The sequence below is a fragment of the Ostrinia nubilalis genome, chromosome 2, assembly GCF_963855985.1.
Source record: "Ostrinia nubilalis chromosome 2, ilOstNubi1.1, whole genome shotgun sequence".
In the NCBI taxonomy this organism is placed as follows: Eukaryota; Metazoa; Arthropoda; class Insecta; order Lepidoptera; family Crambidae; genus Ostrinia; species Ostrinia nubilalis.
This window is the reverse complement of record NC_087089.1, coordinates 307,684-324,619: the sequence shown is the minus strand read 5'-3', so window position 1 is coordinate 324,619 and position 16,936 is coordinate 307,684. Positions and strand designations below refer to the sequence as shown.

The window sequence follows — 16,936 nt, the reverse complement described above, 5'->3', positions numbered from 1 at the left end:
TCCGACTTTTAAATAATTGGTTTTAATTACAAATTTTATTTTATTTTACAAGCAGCTGGATTTGAAGACAGTATGTATGAAGTATTATTCTTTCTTTTAATATCTAGTTCTAGAACTTCCATTGTTTATTTATTCACCACATTATTTTATCTGTACTTCTTCCCAGCACCGTCCCATTCCCATAATGTTGTCTCGAAGTGGTGGTAGGGCGAGCTACATTTGGGACGCGTATAAGTGCCCCGAAAAGGGCCTAAGTACTGAATAAAAATGTCGACTGACTAGAAAACTGAAGATGCATCGCTTTTCTCCGCATACGATTTTGGAATTTATAAAAGAGTATCGAGTACCATTATCGACGAGCGCAGTAACAGAAGGTCGTGGGTTCGAGTCCCGCCTTAGGCAGTTCGATTTTTTCAAGTTGTTTATTTAAAATTTAGTTTTCAATAGATAATTTCTAGTTACTTCAGTCGCCAAGTCTTCACTCCACGGTTCCGTTATTCCAGGCCGGCGCATCATCGCGTCGAGCACGCGGCGCGGGCTGTGCCTGCGCAAGCTGTGCCAGCGGCTGCGCGGCGGAGCGAGCGCGCCGGCGGCGGCGGGCGCGGGCGGCGAGCGCTGCGGGCCGTGCCAGGCGCCGCGCGCCGCCTGCCTGTGCCGGGACGACGGGAAAAAAGTATGCACTCTACAACTATGTAACTACACTCGACATCAAATAAATCGCACCTCCCGCGACAAGCATTTTCAAACGTATGCATCCCCACTTCCCACCAATATTGGCACCATTTAAAAGCCTAGTTCTAACCTTCATTTCATTAAATGAAAGGTTTTTACCCCAAAAATGTGTCTAGGGAAGGATCCAGAGTCACTTCTTAAAAAAATAGGTAGTTACGCTAAAGCCAACTTTTATGGCTATAAAACTGTTAAGTTGGGATTAATCGCTATCAATCTGTTAAAGAGGACACGTGAGATCATTATTTGGTTTTATAACCATAAAAATTGGTCTAATTGATCCCATAGGTGGGCCCAAAGTGAGGTATTTTTTCAAGTCACATTTATGGTATATGTTAATCATTTATAAAGAAATTAAATGTGTTTTTCTTTAAGGATATTTATTGGGCTTTCAAATAACACCAATATTGTTGGGGCACCATGATTGTGTCAGAAGAAAATCGTTAAAGTTCGCGTCGCGGAAGGTGCGGTTTATTTGATGTTGAGTATATGTCTAAAGCCTGGTCTGTGAGCACGTAGAATTTTGTCTAATGACCCCAACCCCAAGCTACCCATCCTTATCGCTCGCGCGTAATTATATTGCTGTCGCGACTGTGCGACGGGCGCGGGCGCCCGCAGTGAGTGTGCGAACGCGACATCAACATACTTAATTACGCGCGAGCGATAAGGATGGGTAGCTTGGGGTCATTGGCCAAATTCTACGTGCTCACAGACCAGATTATACCTTTATCTGCCTTTGGGGTTCGTCTTCAAACTTAGGCCTCCTCTTCAACCTTCCACCGACTTCTGGTCTCACATGCATCTAGTTTATTCCAGCTTGTTGCCGGACATCATCTGTCCATCTTTTAGGCAGCCTTCCTCTGCCGCGGGTGTAATTGCGGGGTCTTCGCTTCAAGGATTTTCTGGCCCAGCGATCGTGGTTCATCTGTGCAATTAATGTGTCCTACCCGTCCCCGTGGCTCTCGATCTCTTCCACCGCGTATATTTTTAAAATCAAATAATACTTCCTAGCTTTTACCCGTCAAGTGGTTCGTTCAACAATAACGTTGCAACATTGTGGTGCGTCCGGCAGGCGTGGGAATTCGAGGAGGGCCGCTGGGTGTGCGGGTTCCCGGACGCGGCGTTCGCGCTGGCCGCCAGCCTGCTGCAGCCGCTGCCGGCCGCGCGGCCCTCCGCTGCTGCCGCGCTGCAGCACCCATTCCTAGCGCGCGACTGGGGCCGCCCGCCCGCCGCCGACCGCTAGCCCCAGCCTGCTGCAGCCGCTGCCGGCCGCTAGTCCCAGCCTGCTGCAGCCGCTGCCGGCCGCGCGGCCCTCCGCTGCTGCCGCGCTGCAGCACCCATTCCTAGCGCGCGACTGGGGCCGCCCGCCCGCCGCCGACCGCTAGCCCCAGCCTGCTGCAGCCGCTGCCGGCCGCGCGGCCCTCCGCTGCTGCCGCGCTGCAGCACCCATTCCTAGCGCGCGACTGGGGCCGCCCGCCCGCCGCCGACACACGCTAGCCGCCTCTGTCTCTCCTTCACACAACAAAAGAGACGTAAAACATGACTCTGACCGCTTCGATACGATTGTAGGATCGCGTTCGACGACTTCTGTGCTTGACTCGATTAAGAGGACCAGTGTCATATTTATGGTTCGTCGATCGAACTTGGACCCTGTGCTTTTAAGCTTGCGCTGCAGATAGAAAAGTGACGCGACGCGATGTGCTGCCTTAACCAGGCTCTGGTATCCACAGAGCCCACATCAATTTGAACTTTATGCCGTGAAGATACAATTGAAAATCAATAACTTTTTTTAGGCCTGGTTAAGGGTTAAATCATCATCACACCTTCAATAACTACAGAGTTGGTGATGCTGAGTACATCAATGAAATTTTATGCTGTGGTAAATTAAGATCTATATTAATAATAATAAGCAACATTATCGGTCTTCCATGCCACTCTACAGTCTAATGCAAATGAGGTATTTGAAACATCTTATTTTATTTAATCATTTACGTACAGTCACCATTCATTAATTCGAATGTTTAATTTCAAAATATTGATGAATTGGTCATGTCATGATTGAGACAGCACATGAATTTAGTATAAAAATGATATATGCAAGTTTGCTTCTTCTTGTCGGTATAATTTACACACAGCTGCCACTCAGCTTTGATTTTTTGGTTACCCCGTTAGTCTTAGTTAAAGAGTATTATTCTATTTATCACATATCGCCCTAGTGTAGTAATACTATACATTTAAATAAAGAGCTCGCCTAAATCTTACAAACTGAACAATGAACAAGTGTTGCCAAAGTAAGTTAATATTTTAGGGTGTAACTTAATTCTGTGATCTGTTGTCTCTTTTTCTCGTTCATAAATGAAAGGGACAGTGTTATTTTCATTTTACAATTTTATAAATGCTTTGTGTAATGTTTTTTAAAGACTAACAGTAATAATACACATTGGATCCAATTCTGTGAAGCCAATCTTATTTAAATATATTGAACTTAACAACGCATTGTAGACTGCTCTACATGGTTGTATTGTAACATTTGTAACCAATGTGCATTTTATTGTGCAGCTCTAGTCGGGCTCCTCACTGAAGGGACGCTCGACCTACGCGTCCACTCTTGCGCATAGGATCTCAATTATTTATTGTAAAGAGTACAAAGTAGTTTAGTAACCGAGCCTGTAGCATGAGTAAATTGCACCAACAGTAAACCTAAGGTAAATTTTATCAGCGCTACTCCTGTTTTAGGAAATAATGAGAATTTATAAACAAGTGTACAGAAGCTTGATTTCAAAATTATTCCTGCTACAGGCCAAGACTTTATCTTAAGCCGCCCGGCACTAGCTGACCTTATTGTTATTAAGTGCCTTCAAGCTGTGTTCAGAATTAAGAACTTTTGTTACCATTGTTAACCAATAAATAAATAACATACCTGTTATTTTTGCAACCAAGTCTTTAATTTCATGTTATTCTATCTTCTACCTCACAATATTGTATAAAAACTCCAAGAGAGACAAACATATAATTTGTTTATGTCCCAGGAGGCGATTTATCATCATAAATACAATTCTAAATAGACTACTAGGTTCTATTTCTGGTGTTCATGACTGGGATGGATGGATGAATAGATCCTTGGATGGAGCATTAGGGGAGTGGTATTACATTTGTAATATGCATAGGTAAGTAATTTAAACCCAGTTTAAAAATCTTAACGATTTATTTTAATAATTTGGTTTAAAATATAAGCAGTCTTTAACATTTATAAATATAACCAAAAATGTCATAATGTCACAAATTCGAAAAAAATGTTGAAAGCTTAATGTATTCTTCTCTGTAGAAACACTAGCGAAGAGTAATTATAAACTAGTTCATGTGCGTTCCCTTCGAGAGGCCACTGTGGAAAACGAAGGTTTCGTATACATAAAGATTTAGCAGGACCTCTAAAACAAATGTAGCCAGAATGATAAATTTGTAGGTGTTGTAAGTTGGACGCTACAACCTGCCGAATGTGGTCCCTCAGATGAACTATGTCAAATACGAAATTACTGAATCTGACCAAATAAGATGATTTTGATGAATGGTAATATTTAGGAGGTAAATCGTAGGGCTACATACGAAAATAAGAGCTCTGGATAGTTACTGCTAATAAAGAAAATCCAATCAAACGATGGGCCCTCAGTTCTCCAGTGCACAAATTTTACTTTAATGCTACAAATTGGAACTTAAGACTAAGTTTCTTTGGTAAGGTTTTAATTTTAGCAGAAGTAGCCACAATGCTACCCTGAGAGTACAGGGTTTATATATTCTACTAGTACAGAATAAAAGCTCTAGTAAAGTGAGCCCTCGGGCCACACGTTTTAGAAAAAAGTTATCATATTTAGAGACAAGGTGGAAGGTGTAATAATATAAAATAATATTATAAAAAACGTAGTCATTTCGTAGTACAAACTTAAGTATCTGTATGGTGTGTAAATATTTCCTTTCTTGAAATAAAAGTGACTCATTTATGTGTGAACAAAATATTCGTATTAGGGTAACCACACATCAGAAAATTAATGGATAACTAGAAAAAGTGTCCCTACACAAGTTATACCACGATTAAAAAAATTCTAGTTCTAAACTTCGTTTCATTATAGGAAAGGTTTTTACCCCAAAAATGTCGCACGTTCATAATCAAACTGTCACTATACAAAAAAGTCGATTTTTCAGGAAAAGCATTTAAAATACTCAAATTTTAAGACCTTTGCAAAGTGTGCAAAATGTTCTTAAATGTTTTGTTTTTTGTTAAATACCAGTAGTGGCTTGTTTGGCTTTTACGGGAATATAATTATCTTTCAAATTATCATAATGGTTTATTTAATATTTAATTTTTTCCCTAAAAATAGTGTCACTTTTCCACTAAAATTGAGACAGTGACAGTTTTCAATTAAAAACATGTTAATGTTGTATTATTAATTCCGGTAGAAATGTCACTATTTTCATATACATTTGACGATGAAAGATTAAAAAATGATTATTATTAAATAAAACTAACATAGAAAAATCAGTAATTTTAATGAACTTAAAACTTTATAATTTGGATTAAGTGGTACCTATGGTAACAGTAATAAATGTAAATTCTCGATCAGAAATAAATACGTTACACACATGAAATTACTATAAAATTACATCACATAAATCAACTTCTTAGAAAATAAGGTACTCTTTTGTTCAGGCAGCCTTTAAACAACAAGAACTTGATGACCTCGATGAACTTGACGAACTAGATAGTGATTTTTCATGGGAAAAGGGCTCAGAGAAGTAGGTTTAAATTCTGGATCATTATCCAGCGACCATTACCTCTGCGAGCTATGTGCCCCGGCCACTGCCACTTGATTTTAGCGATTCTGCGGGCTATGTCGGTCACTTTGGTTCTCCTGTGGATCTCCTCATTTCTGATTCAATCACATAGGGAAACTAACTGAGCATCGCACGCTCCATCACCTTTTTTGTGACCTCTCAGATCCATAAAATATCACTGGCAACACACACTGATCAAAGACTTTTGTCTTGAGGCACTACGGTATTTCGGACGTGAGAATATCACTAAGCTTCCCGAACGCTGCCCAGCCGAGTTGGATTGACGATTGACCTTTTTCTCGATGTTGGACCTACGTAACTGGACTGTTTGTCCCAGGTATACATAAATTGTCAACAAACTTTCGAGTGTAGTCTCCAGATGAGTGGATACTACATGGACATTTGACATGTTTTTTGTCTTGTCCATATTCATTTTCAGGCCCACTTGTTGAGAGGCTCTACTTAGGCCATCGAGCATTATGCCTAGATCTTCCACAGTCTCAGCCATGATTACGACATCGTCCGCAAATCGAAGGTGGATGATGTACTCGTTGATATTTATGCTGAATCCGCTCCAGTCCAGAAGCTTGAAAACATCTTCCAGGGCGGTGTTGAACAGTATCGGAGATATTATGACGTCTCCCTGTCTCACCCCTTGCTGCAACTGGATGAGTTTCGAGTCCTGATCCTGGAGACGAACCGACATTGTGGCGTTTTCGTACAAGCCTTTCAACACTTCGATGTACCTATAGTCAATTTGGCACCGTTGGAGAGACTGTAGCACTGCTCAGATCTCGATCGAATCCAAGGCATTTTCATTTCTTTATAGTTACTTTTGTGAAGCCTCAATGTAACCTTGTTAGTGATCGAATAAATAAATAAATAAATAAATAGTCCACAAACGCTAGATAAAGTAGTAATTACCTTGATAATTTCTTTGATTTTACTAGTGTTTGGATTGACTGGTGGCATTTTTGTTAGCTGTTAAAAAAAATTATAACTACTTAATCATTTAAAAATCTTTCTTGTTGTTTTAATATTACACAATTTGGATAAACACAATATTCTACGAAGTGATGGAACAATTTTCTTAAAAATGTAAGAGAAATATTGTCACTTTTTGTTTTAAGGCGTTTTTCGTATTACTTTATTGTGACTTATCTTAATGATTTGGAGTAAAAGCGTCTTTATGCTAAAAATGACGTTTTTCAACACAGAGTCCACATAACTATCACGGCGTCCCGTCCAGTTCCCGTCACTACTAAAAACGTGTCACTGTTACTCACAACATATGCCGGTTTCCCCATTAAACTCCATAACGACACTAGTGATATATGCCGAACTATTTGAGTTTTAAGCGTGGGATTTTTACAGCATGCACTTTTCGCGGAGCTCTGATTGATGGCGTTGTTAACTCAATTTCTGCCAATTTCGTATAGTGACGGTTTGATTATGAACGTGCGATGTGTCTTTAGAAGGATCCAGAGTCACTTCTTCAAAAAATGGCCAACTTTTATGGCTATAAAACTGTTAAGTTGGGATTAATCGCTACAGTAGGGAATTTAGTGCAATGATTTGTATGGAGACCCCTCCACTTTGGTATAGAAGGCTCATTTTGGCAACAGTGGTTCTTTGGATGCTCCTGAGTGGATTTCCGTCGGTAGACATCGGGAGCCCCCCCTGTGGTAGCAGGGGGAGGGGGGGAAAGTTTCCTTCCGCCGCGCTTCACTTTAAGGCCCATATCTTCAAAACTATGGCTATTAGGGCAAGTGTGGTATCATTTTCAGATAATAAAAGTTCGAGTCGCCGAAGGTGCGGTTTATTTGATGTTGAGTGTATTTCTATAGATAAAGCATAATAAAAAAAAGTGTAGGTACTGATAACAAAATCACCATACAGAGCGATTTTCACTCAATCGTCGAATTCAACTCGGCTGGGCAGCGTCCGCCGGGAAGCTTCGCGATATTCTCACGTCCGAAATACCGCAGTGTCTTAAGACTGACCAGTGTGTGTTGCCAGTGATGGTATACGGATCTGAAACGTGGTCGTTTACTATGGGCCTCATGAAGGCTCAAGGTCACCCAAAGGGCGATGGAGCGAGCTATGCTCGGAGTTTCCCTACGTGATCGAATCAGAAATGAGGAGATTCGTAGGAGAACCCAAGTGACTGACATAGCCCGCAGAATCGCTAAAATCAAGTGGCAGCTTGGCTGAGGCACATAGCTCGTAGAGCTGATGGCCGCTGGGGCAGGAAAGGTCTTGAGTGGCGACGACGAGCTGGAGGACGTAGCGTGGCCAGGCCTCCCACTGGACCGACGATTTGGTGAAGGTAGCGGGAGGTACCTGGATGCGAGCGGCACAGGACCGGCCATTGTGGAAATCCTTGGGGGAGGCCTTTGACCAGCAGTGGACGTTTGGCTGAAACGAACGAACGATTCACTGCTATTGATTAATGAACCGCGGCAATAATCGATTTTGTTGTATCACAGCTCTAAATCTATTCCGTATCACACAATGCGTAGGCACTTTAAATAAAATAATTTTTACTTACGTCGTATTTAATTAAAATTAAAATAATCAATAGACTCGGATTTATCTCAAAATACCTCTTAGGCAATCGTACAGAATCTAGGTATTCTCGTACTTATACTTTTGTTTTGAGTTTCCTAAAAAATCGACAATGTGGTTAACATACACAAAATCATTACGGAGAATTTAAGAAGCAAGATATTTCTTTAAATACTTTATATAGCAATAATATTTGAATACAATTTTAAACTGCAAATTTTGTACATATTAATGCTGTAAACTATTTTTATTAAACAATGAGTTGGGCGAGATATTTCTCATGGAATTGTTTTTTAGCGTGTGTTCCGAGGGCTCACTTTACTAGAGCTTTTATTCTGTACTAGTAGAATATATAAACCCTGTACTCTCAGGGTAGCATTGTGGCTACTTCTGCTAAAATTAAAACCTTACCAAAGAAACTTAGTCTTAAGTTCCAATTTGTAGCATTAAAGTAAAATTTGTGCACTGAAGAACTGATGGCCCATCGTTTGATTAGATTTTCTTTATTTGCAGTAACTATCCAGAGCTCTTTATTTTCGTATGTAGCCCTACGATTTACCTCCTAAATATTACCATTCATCAAAATCATCTTATTTGGTCAGATTCAGTAATTTCGTATTTGACATAGTTCATCTGAGGGACCACATTCGGCAGGTTGTAGCGTCCAACTTACAACACCTACAAATTTATCATTCTGGCTACATTTGTTTTAGAGGTCCTGCTAAATCTTTATGTATACGAAACCTTCGTTTTCCACAGTGGCCTCTCGAAGGGAACGCACATACTAGTTCTTAGTTTAGTTTGAAGTATTATGCACAAAAGATTCATCCATGAAATCAAATCAGACTTATGGATACAATTTACCTACACAAAATCAATACTATACATAAGCACAAGTATGGCCCTGTATTTAATTAATGAGGCCATAATTCATAGAGATGACATTGAAATATTTTTGTCTTGCTAGCAAATAAAAGCTTGTGACCTTAAATGGTACAATCAAGACAAAAGTGAAAAATCCATTATCTCCTGCTGAAAAGATTCATAGAGTCTACAATTATTTTTCCCTGAGCAGTAGCAGATGGTGAAAATTTCTTCCAGACAAGGCATTACTTTTTAAGATAGGTTGCAATGCTGATGGAAGCAGCATGTTAAAAAATATTATGTATAAAGAAATTTGAAGTTCAAATATTTCCTCTCGGGATACAAAACGAGGAATGTAACTAGTCTATTGATGGAACTGTGTGGATCGTAACAAGGTCACAACCCTGGAAACTTATAAACTGTTTATCACATCACAATGAGGGTATTATTTGTGAAAAATAATTTAGGGAAAACATTTCATTCTTAAAAATAAGCTTAATTCAACTTTAAAACATCTTACATTACAAACTAGTTAGTCTTTCCAGAAGTTGGGATTCTGCTGCAGCCGTCGCTCAAAGTTCTGGTACCACGTGTGCAGCGTGTTGAGGGGGATGTACGACACGCCGGGGGTCGGGGTCATCTGGTCTTGTGTCACGGAGAACGAGGCTACGTAGTTTACTAAGCTCTCTAACATTTTTTGTGCAAATGTTATATTAGAGTTTGTTTGAATTGCCTGAAAAGAAGAGTAGACAGGTCAATAAACTTTTACAGATATTGAAAACAGATATTACAGGTTGGTGTCCTTTTGATATGCAAATACTTACAATTGAAGAAGCTAATAATTGTATATTGTCTTCTGGTTCTATGGAGATGCCAATCTGGGCATTATGACAAATCTTCTGTGCTCCAAATGTACTGCTGAATTTGTTTTCCTCTGAAATTACAAAAGAAAAAGATTATAAAAAGTCTATGCAAAGAAAGAGCAATTTCTGTAGACTATACAGTGTGTCCGGGCTTGTAGTGATCAAACTTTAAGGGCGTAATCTATGGACAATTTAATCGATGAAAATACTTCAAATTTGGGGCTTGACCCATTTCTCGCAAAATTACGAGGATTTAAGTTTTTAATTTTTAGTTTTCACCTCTTCCTTCAAAAACAAGTGAAAGCGTGGGTAGCTTAACACTAATAAGCAAAAATTTTATATCATGCGATAGCCAATAAAATTATCTATTAGCAGAAGTAGAAAACAGATACAAGTTTCATACATTTTAAGGGAGTAAGAATGGATTTAATTAGAAAAAAACATGACTTTTTTCACTTCTTTTTTAGTTATTTTCCAACACAAGAAAAACCAGGTCGTTAAGGTATATTTTATTTGCATTGTATTATTAGTATTTGAGCTATTCTACAAAACGAATGTAAATTTATTAGTCTACGTCTATTAGTTTTGACGTAATTGTTGAACAAAGATACCCCTTCCCAGCGGTTTCCATAGTAATCGGAATAGGTTGTGTGATTCTTTCAGGCAGTGCATTTTCGCATGTCGCGTGCGCTATGGAAACCGCTGGGAAGGGGTATCTTTATTCAACAATTACGTCGAAACTAATAGACGTAGACTAATAAATTTACATTCGTTTTGTAGAATAGCTCAAATACTAATAATACAATGCAAATAAAACATACCTCAACGACCTGGTTTTTCTTGTGTTGGAAAATAACTGAAAAAGAAGTAAAAAAAGACATGTTTTTTTCTAATTAAATCCATTCTTACTCCCATAAAATGTATGAAACTTGTATCTGTTTTCTACTTCTGCTAATAGATAATTTTATTGGCTATCGCATGATATAAAATTTTTGCTTATTAGTGTTAAGCTACCCACGCTTTCACTTGTTTTTGAAGGAAGAGGTGAAAACTAAAAATTAAAAACTTAACTCCTCGTAATTTTGCGAGAAATGGGTCAAGCCCCAAATTTGAAGTATTTTCATCGATAAAATTGTCCATAGATTACGCCCTTAAAGTTTGATCACTACAAGCCCGGACACACTGTATAATATTAAATTTCGACTATTGATTCGAGCCTTCGAGCTAGATTCGTAAGTACAAAGTAAGGAATCGGCATTTACTCTGTAAGAGGCACGGGACCTTACCTGAGAGTTCATGTAACTTTTTCAGGCTTCCTATCTTAAATATAGCAGAGGGCTTCGAGTTGGATATGTGCCCGAGGAGCTGCCAGTTGGGCGGCGCCGAGGGGTCGGGCCAGCTCCAGTACACCATGCCCGCCGTGCCCAGCGGCAGCGGCGACACGCCCGTCAGGAACACGGCCGCGTGGTTGATCGCGTCCGCCTCCGGGATCGTCACCAGGAACTGCGTCTCCGATATCTGCGTGAAGTCCGTCTGCACCTGATCACCAAAAATGCAACTCACTAACACCGGACACCGGACCTTCGACCGCAACCACAGATATACCGCAACGAATACGAAAAACATCACTGAAATCTGCCAAATCTAAACACTTACCAGTCTCCCAGACACTAGCAAACCGAATACGTTCGACATGATTAGATTATTTATAAGAAAACACTACGTTTACCCAAAGAAAATACAAAAGATATAAACATAACCTCCGGCCTGCCTGTTTTGTCGAGAATATTCTAGTATCTTCAAATTTGTTTTATAACTCTTATACTTGCGCATAGAATGTTCACAATTTTAGTATAATTATGAAACATTTACTGCTTTGATATTGAAGGTATCAACTTTGGGACAGGGTCGGAGAATAAGAACACGATCACATTTATTGACTTTTTCTTTTTTCAAATTTCAATCAAGATAAAAAAACCCTTGCACAAAGCCATATAGCCAATCGCCATTGTCAAGTAAAAAGATAAAAAAGAGACTAATGCCCGTTTTCACCATCAATACCTAATTTTTAAGTGACCCCTTCGTCTCAGCCAAATGACGTCCACTGCTGGACAAAGTGACCTCTATGCAAACTACATTCCTGTTATGTGTTGCCATTGCCATAGGAGTCACTTAAAAATTAGGGATTGATGGTGAAAACGCGCATAAAAGTCTCTTTAGCTTACGTGTTGCATTATTTTAAGAAGAGAAAAACGGTAAATTGTTTGTCTCCTAACTCCTTTTAAATGGCTGGACCGATTTAGTTGAAACTTGTATGGTTTAAAAACAATGTAGGTGGCGCTGCTGTCGGTATCTTTTTCTTTGGACGATTTTCACACAGCGCCAGATAGCTCCACTTCAACAACCAAAGCTGCAAAGTAAGCAACATAGAAGCACACATAGAAGCTTGTGTTATGGGTGCTAGCTTACGGATATACTACTTATATATTTTTTAAATAGATACTTACATAGTAACACCCAGACCTTGATATTTTCCCTCGAGTTTCAGTAAAGATGTCATACACCTTACAACAAGACGACCAAGTAGAATTTTTGAGTTAATTTGAAATGAACGCTACAGTGTTAATATTTACCTGACGATTTACTGGCCGCGACGCTTTGAAATGCAATAATACAGCTAAATCAGCTAATTTATTTGATGCATCTTTTTCTAATGTTATTTTTTTATTCAAAAAAGTAATTTGTATTCTGTTGCTGTACCTAAATAAATAAATTAATAAATAAGTATACACTCAGTTTAATTATCCTAACTTAAACTTAATCACTCATCAAATTACGAATTACGATGGTGAGTCCACGTTTGTATAGAGAGATTTACCAGAGAGGTTTTACGCAGAAACATCGATCCGAAGTTTATTTTGTATTTCTGATTTTTCTTTAATGTTCTTCGTTACGTAACTGTTCCACTGCACAATCACAATAATCACCCAGAAAAACTAATTGATCCACAAACACAAAGCTAAAGCCCTTTTACTTTTGCTTCCCGCGCCAAACTCCTCCCTCCCGCCAAGATTCTTTTTTTTTTGGCTTTCGCGCCAAGATTCTTTCTATGCAGAATACGAATAAACTCGTAACTGTAAACTTAATTTCCACCGTTATTAAAAAAAATGTAGATATTTAGGAAAGATAGTTGATAGTTCAGTACACAGATTAGAGAGTATGTCTTCAGTAACTCCTTATTTTCTGATCATCCCGATAGTTTCCATGCAGATATTATTTTTATTTATTATTAACAAGGCGTCTGTGCTAGACGAGGTACAGAAATGTGGGTAGAGTAGTCCACAGATGAGAGAGTATGTCCAGTATGTGGAATTGTGTTTATTGTGTAGTCCCATTAAGATCAATTCCATCACTCACTACTGTGTTCATCACAAAAATCAAACAGAAAATATAAATTATAAGCTTCTATTTCTCTAACTAATCTATGAATTATGATTTGAGGACTTATCCATCTGCTCGAAGTCGCATTCCAGAGATATTGCCTCCACGGAAGGGGCTGTTTTAATTTGATAAGCCGTAAATAAAAGACGAATCAATTTAATAACTTATTTTATTATTAATAATGGAATTTAAATATGATTGTCAGTCAGACTAACATAATACAAACATAAAAGTTAAACACTTGAAAAGTATGATAAGATATTGCGCTCAATACGAGATAAACTTATAAACATAACGTGTTAAAATATAGGCTTAAATGCAGCAAGTTGTCTCAGAGAGCAGGCCGGCCAGACAGAGCGCGCGGCAGATAAGGGCGGGCGTTGATAAGCGGGAAGCAAATACCAGATAAGTGCTAGTATTGGACTGAGGGGCAGAGGACACGCCAGTTACCATATTACAAATTAAAATAAATTCCATAACAACAGTATTCATCACGATTGTGACTACATCATCCTAGGCGTACCTACCCTATCGCTTCAAGGTAAATAACATCTCACAACATACAACTACATAAATTATTGTTACTACAACATAGGTAATCCATTTGACTTGGTTATCTATTATTAAATTTATGCTTATTCAGTGATTTTACACATCATTTTAAATTTTAACAACTAGCTATTTACCAAGTCATTAATGTCATTGAATTTTTAATCTACCTTATTGTTTACAACAAGAAATAATTATTATGTTTTTGAGTTCAATAAATATTTTTTATGATTTTCTAACATTAATAATAATAGTAATGTAGAAATCTCTTCAAAATCCAATGGTGGAGCCTGAACTCCACTGAACTCAAAATGTCTAACATTTTTTAAATCCTATCTGTACAAAGAAGCAAACTTATACATAAAATCACAAAAATATAATAAAGTTACATTATTGTGACTATCATAACTAATTATACTACTTACAAGTAGATATTATCTTAACAAGCATTACTTCAATTCTTTATTGGTGACATACATTATGAATTATCTATTATTGTACTGATATATTGTTAGTGTGATGTTATTTCAAGGAACTAACTCCCAGCAACAGTGACCAATTTAATCTCTCATGTATGGGTAGTCAATGTCCCTCAGCGGTACAAATGTTTCTTTGATGGACTGGGGCGAGGTCCACCGCATGACGTAGTTGGGGCCGCCAGCCTTGTCGTTGGTGCCCGACATGCGGCCTCCGCCGAAGGGCTGCTGCCCCACCACTGACCCAGTGGACTTATCATTTAGGTAAAAGTTACCCGCTGTCATCTTAAGTTCCTCTAAAGCTGTCTCAAGGAACTGCTTATCCTGAGAGAAAACTGCACCAGTTAATGCAAATTTGGTTGATGAACCAACCAGGGAGAGTGCCTTTAAGAGATCTCGGTCTTCATAGACATAGATAGTGAGCACCGGTCCGAAAATCTCCTCTGTCATCAGCTTGTCATGAGGGTCTGATGTTTCAATTATTGTCGGCTGTACAAAGTAGCCCTTGCTGTCATCACATTCACCTCCTCCTAAGATCTTATTCTTAGGATTATTTTTGGCATTTTTAATGTAACCAGAGATTCTTGCAAAAGCTTTATCGTCAATCACCGCACCAGCAAAAACACTAAAATCAGTAGGATTACCAATTTTCAGTTTAGCCCTCTCTGCCAGCAAGCCTTGTTTGATTGGTTCGTACAGTGATTTAGGAACATACATTCTTGAGCAGGCTGAGCATTTTTGACCACAATATTCAAAGGCTGAGCGAATTGTTGACGTTACAACAGATTGTACATCAGCAGAAGGATGAATGAAATGGTAATTTTTACCTCCACATTCTCCTATCAGCCTTGGGTAGTTGCGGTACTTGTCAAGGTTCTTACCCACAGCATTCCAAATCCAATTGAATGTTGGAACTGAACCAGTGAAGTTAACACCTGCCAAGTGAGGGGAGGTTGTTATAGTGCGGCCGAACGTCGGACCATCGGCAGGGACGAAGTTGACCACGCCGGCCGGCAGACCAGCTTCTCGCATGATGTTGAAAATGCGCCAGTTTGAAAGAAGAGCAGTGTCAGATGGTTTCCACACAACACCATTTCCCATCAGCGCAGGAGTATAAGCTAAGTTGCCTCCTATGGCCGTAAAGTTGAAAGGACTTATAGCTGCAATGAAGCCATCTATTCCACGGAATCTCAGCGAGTTTCTCGTGACTGATGGGTCTTCTGAAATAGGTTGGTACTTGGCGTTTTCCTTCAAAAAGAAGACATTGAATCTGAAGAAATCGATGAGTTCGGCGGCGGAGTCGATTTCTGCCTGAATGACGGACTTGGACTGGCCGAGCATGGTGGCGGCGTTGAGGCGCTGGCGGTGCTCGCCCGCCATGAGCTCGGCGGCGCGCTGCCACACGCGCACGCGCTCCTCCAGCGACGTGCGGTCCCAGCGCGCCTGCGCCTCCACGGACACTGCGATCGCCTTCTGGATGGTCTTCTCGCTGGCGTAGTAGAACTTGGCCAGCTTGCGCGAGTGGTCGTGCGGCATGACCTGGTAGCGCACGTCGCCCTCCTTGATGAGCTGGTCGCCGATGACGATGGGCACGTCCTCGGTGACGGCGGCGGTGCGCTTGAGCTCCTCGGCCAGCTCGCGGCGCTCCTGGCTGCCTTCGCGGTAGCCGAGGATGGGCTCGTTCTGGACGCCGAAGTCCTGGAACTTCGGCAGCTCCACGATGCTCGACGCGGCCCGTTCCAGCGAGCGCGCCCCGCGGAGGGTCTTCGTACATACGGACAACATCTTCGGGAACTTTTCACTGGTATTCGATCGAGTTTTTCAAAAGTGCGTTTCGCTTTCGGGTTACGTAAATATTCGGACCTAGAGATGCGAGTAAATACCTCTTGGTAACTGACGGCCCTATCGTATCGGTAATTGGCAACGGAGCGGCGAGTTTGACCTTCACACTGATTCACATTTTGTGACGAAACGAAATGGCACCGAATTATTGCTTTATTGTGATGTAAATCGTTAACACTGCACTACAGTGCTTTTGCTGGAAAATTCCGCTAATCTTTACTTGATCGATTAACACTGTCTCGTAGATTCTGCAGTTCTAATTGATATGCACAATTTTTTTGGATCTCCGGTTATTTTCCAATATTTTTGTTAGCTTTCATGCTCAGCTGACTGGCGTCTGACATAACTTCCGCTGTGCAGAATAAAAAAGTTAACCATAGACATTTTAAGTCTCGTTTCCGTAGCGGCGGCTTTTAATTTTGATTTCTCGAAATATTTTTTATTATTTATTGGAATTACGGAAACCACCATTTGTAAATTGAAAAACAAACAATTTAGACTTTCTAGGATCAGTAGGTTCTCAACGAGAGTCATCATATCACACAAGCGAATAATTTTGTATCTTTTTACGCTTGACGCACGGACATAACGTCTTGCGTATTTAAATTAATTTAAACAGGTTTTAACGCGATACGCGAATAGGTAACATTGAAAATATTACCTGTAAGTATTTGCCTGACGCTTCGACCAAGTTGCACCGGCCGTGGTCACAGGTAATAAAAAACGGATATAAGGTGTCGCCACACCTACTGAAACCGTCGACAAAGACACAAAAAA

At 39.9% G+C, this 16,936-nt stretch overlaps 2 protein-coding genes and 1 long non-coding RNA gene across 3 annotated transcripts; 1 reads left to right on the top strand and 2 right to left on the bottom strand.

The window, feature by feature from the left end:
* The first annotated feature begins 608 nt into the window (after positions 1 to 608).
* Positions 609 to 3,664, top strand: LOC135079111 (uncharacterized). Its single transcript, XR_010258737.1, has 2 exons — positions 609 to 673; positions 1,802 to 3,664. It is a non-coding gene; the product is annotated as an uncharacterized LOC135079111 (long non-coding RNA).
* Positions 3,665 to 7,349: 3,685 nt separating this feature from the next.
* On the bottom strand, positions 7,350 to 11,798 carry LOC135079149 (protein OPI10 homolog). Its single transcript, XM_063973740.1, has 4 exons — positions 11,508 to 11,798; positions 11,138 to 11,390; positions 9,813 to 9,922; positions 7,350 to 9,721 (listed from the first exon to the last, which is right to left on the bottom strand). The coding sequence occupies exons 1-4, from the start codon at positions 11,544 to 11,546 to the stop codon at positions 9,521 to 9,523; spliced, it is 603 nt and encodes a 200-aa protein (XP_063829810.1). The 5' UTR covers positions 11,547 to 11,798; the 3' UTR covers positions 7,350 to 9,520.
* Positions 11,799 to 13,443: 1,645 nt separating this feature from the next.
* On the bottom strand, positions 13,444 to 16,524 carry LOC135079087 (delta-1-pyrroline-5-carboxylate dehydrogenase, mitochondrial). Its single transcript, XM_063973695.1, has one exon. It carries the CDS (start codon positions 16,100 to 16,102, stop codon positions 14,402 to 14,404), a length of 1,701 nt encoding a protein of 566 aa, XP_063829765.1. The 5' UTR covers positions 16,103 to 16,524; the 3' UTR covers positions 13,444 to 14,401.
* Positions 16,525 to 16,936: the final 412 nt, after the last annotated feature.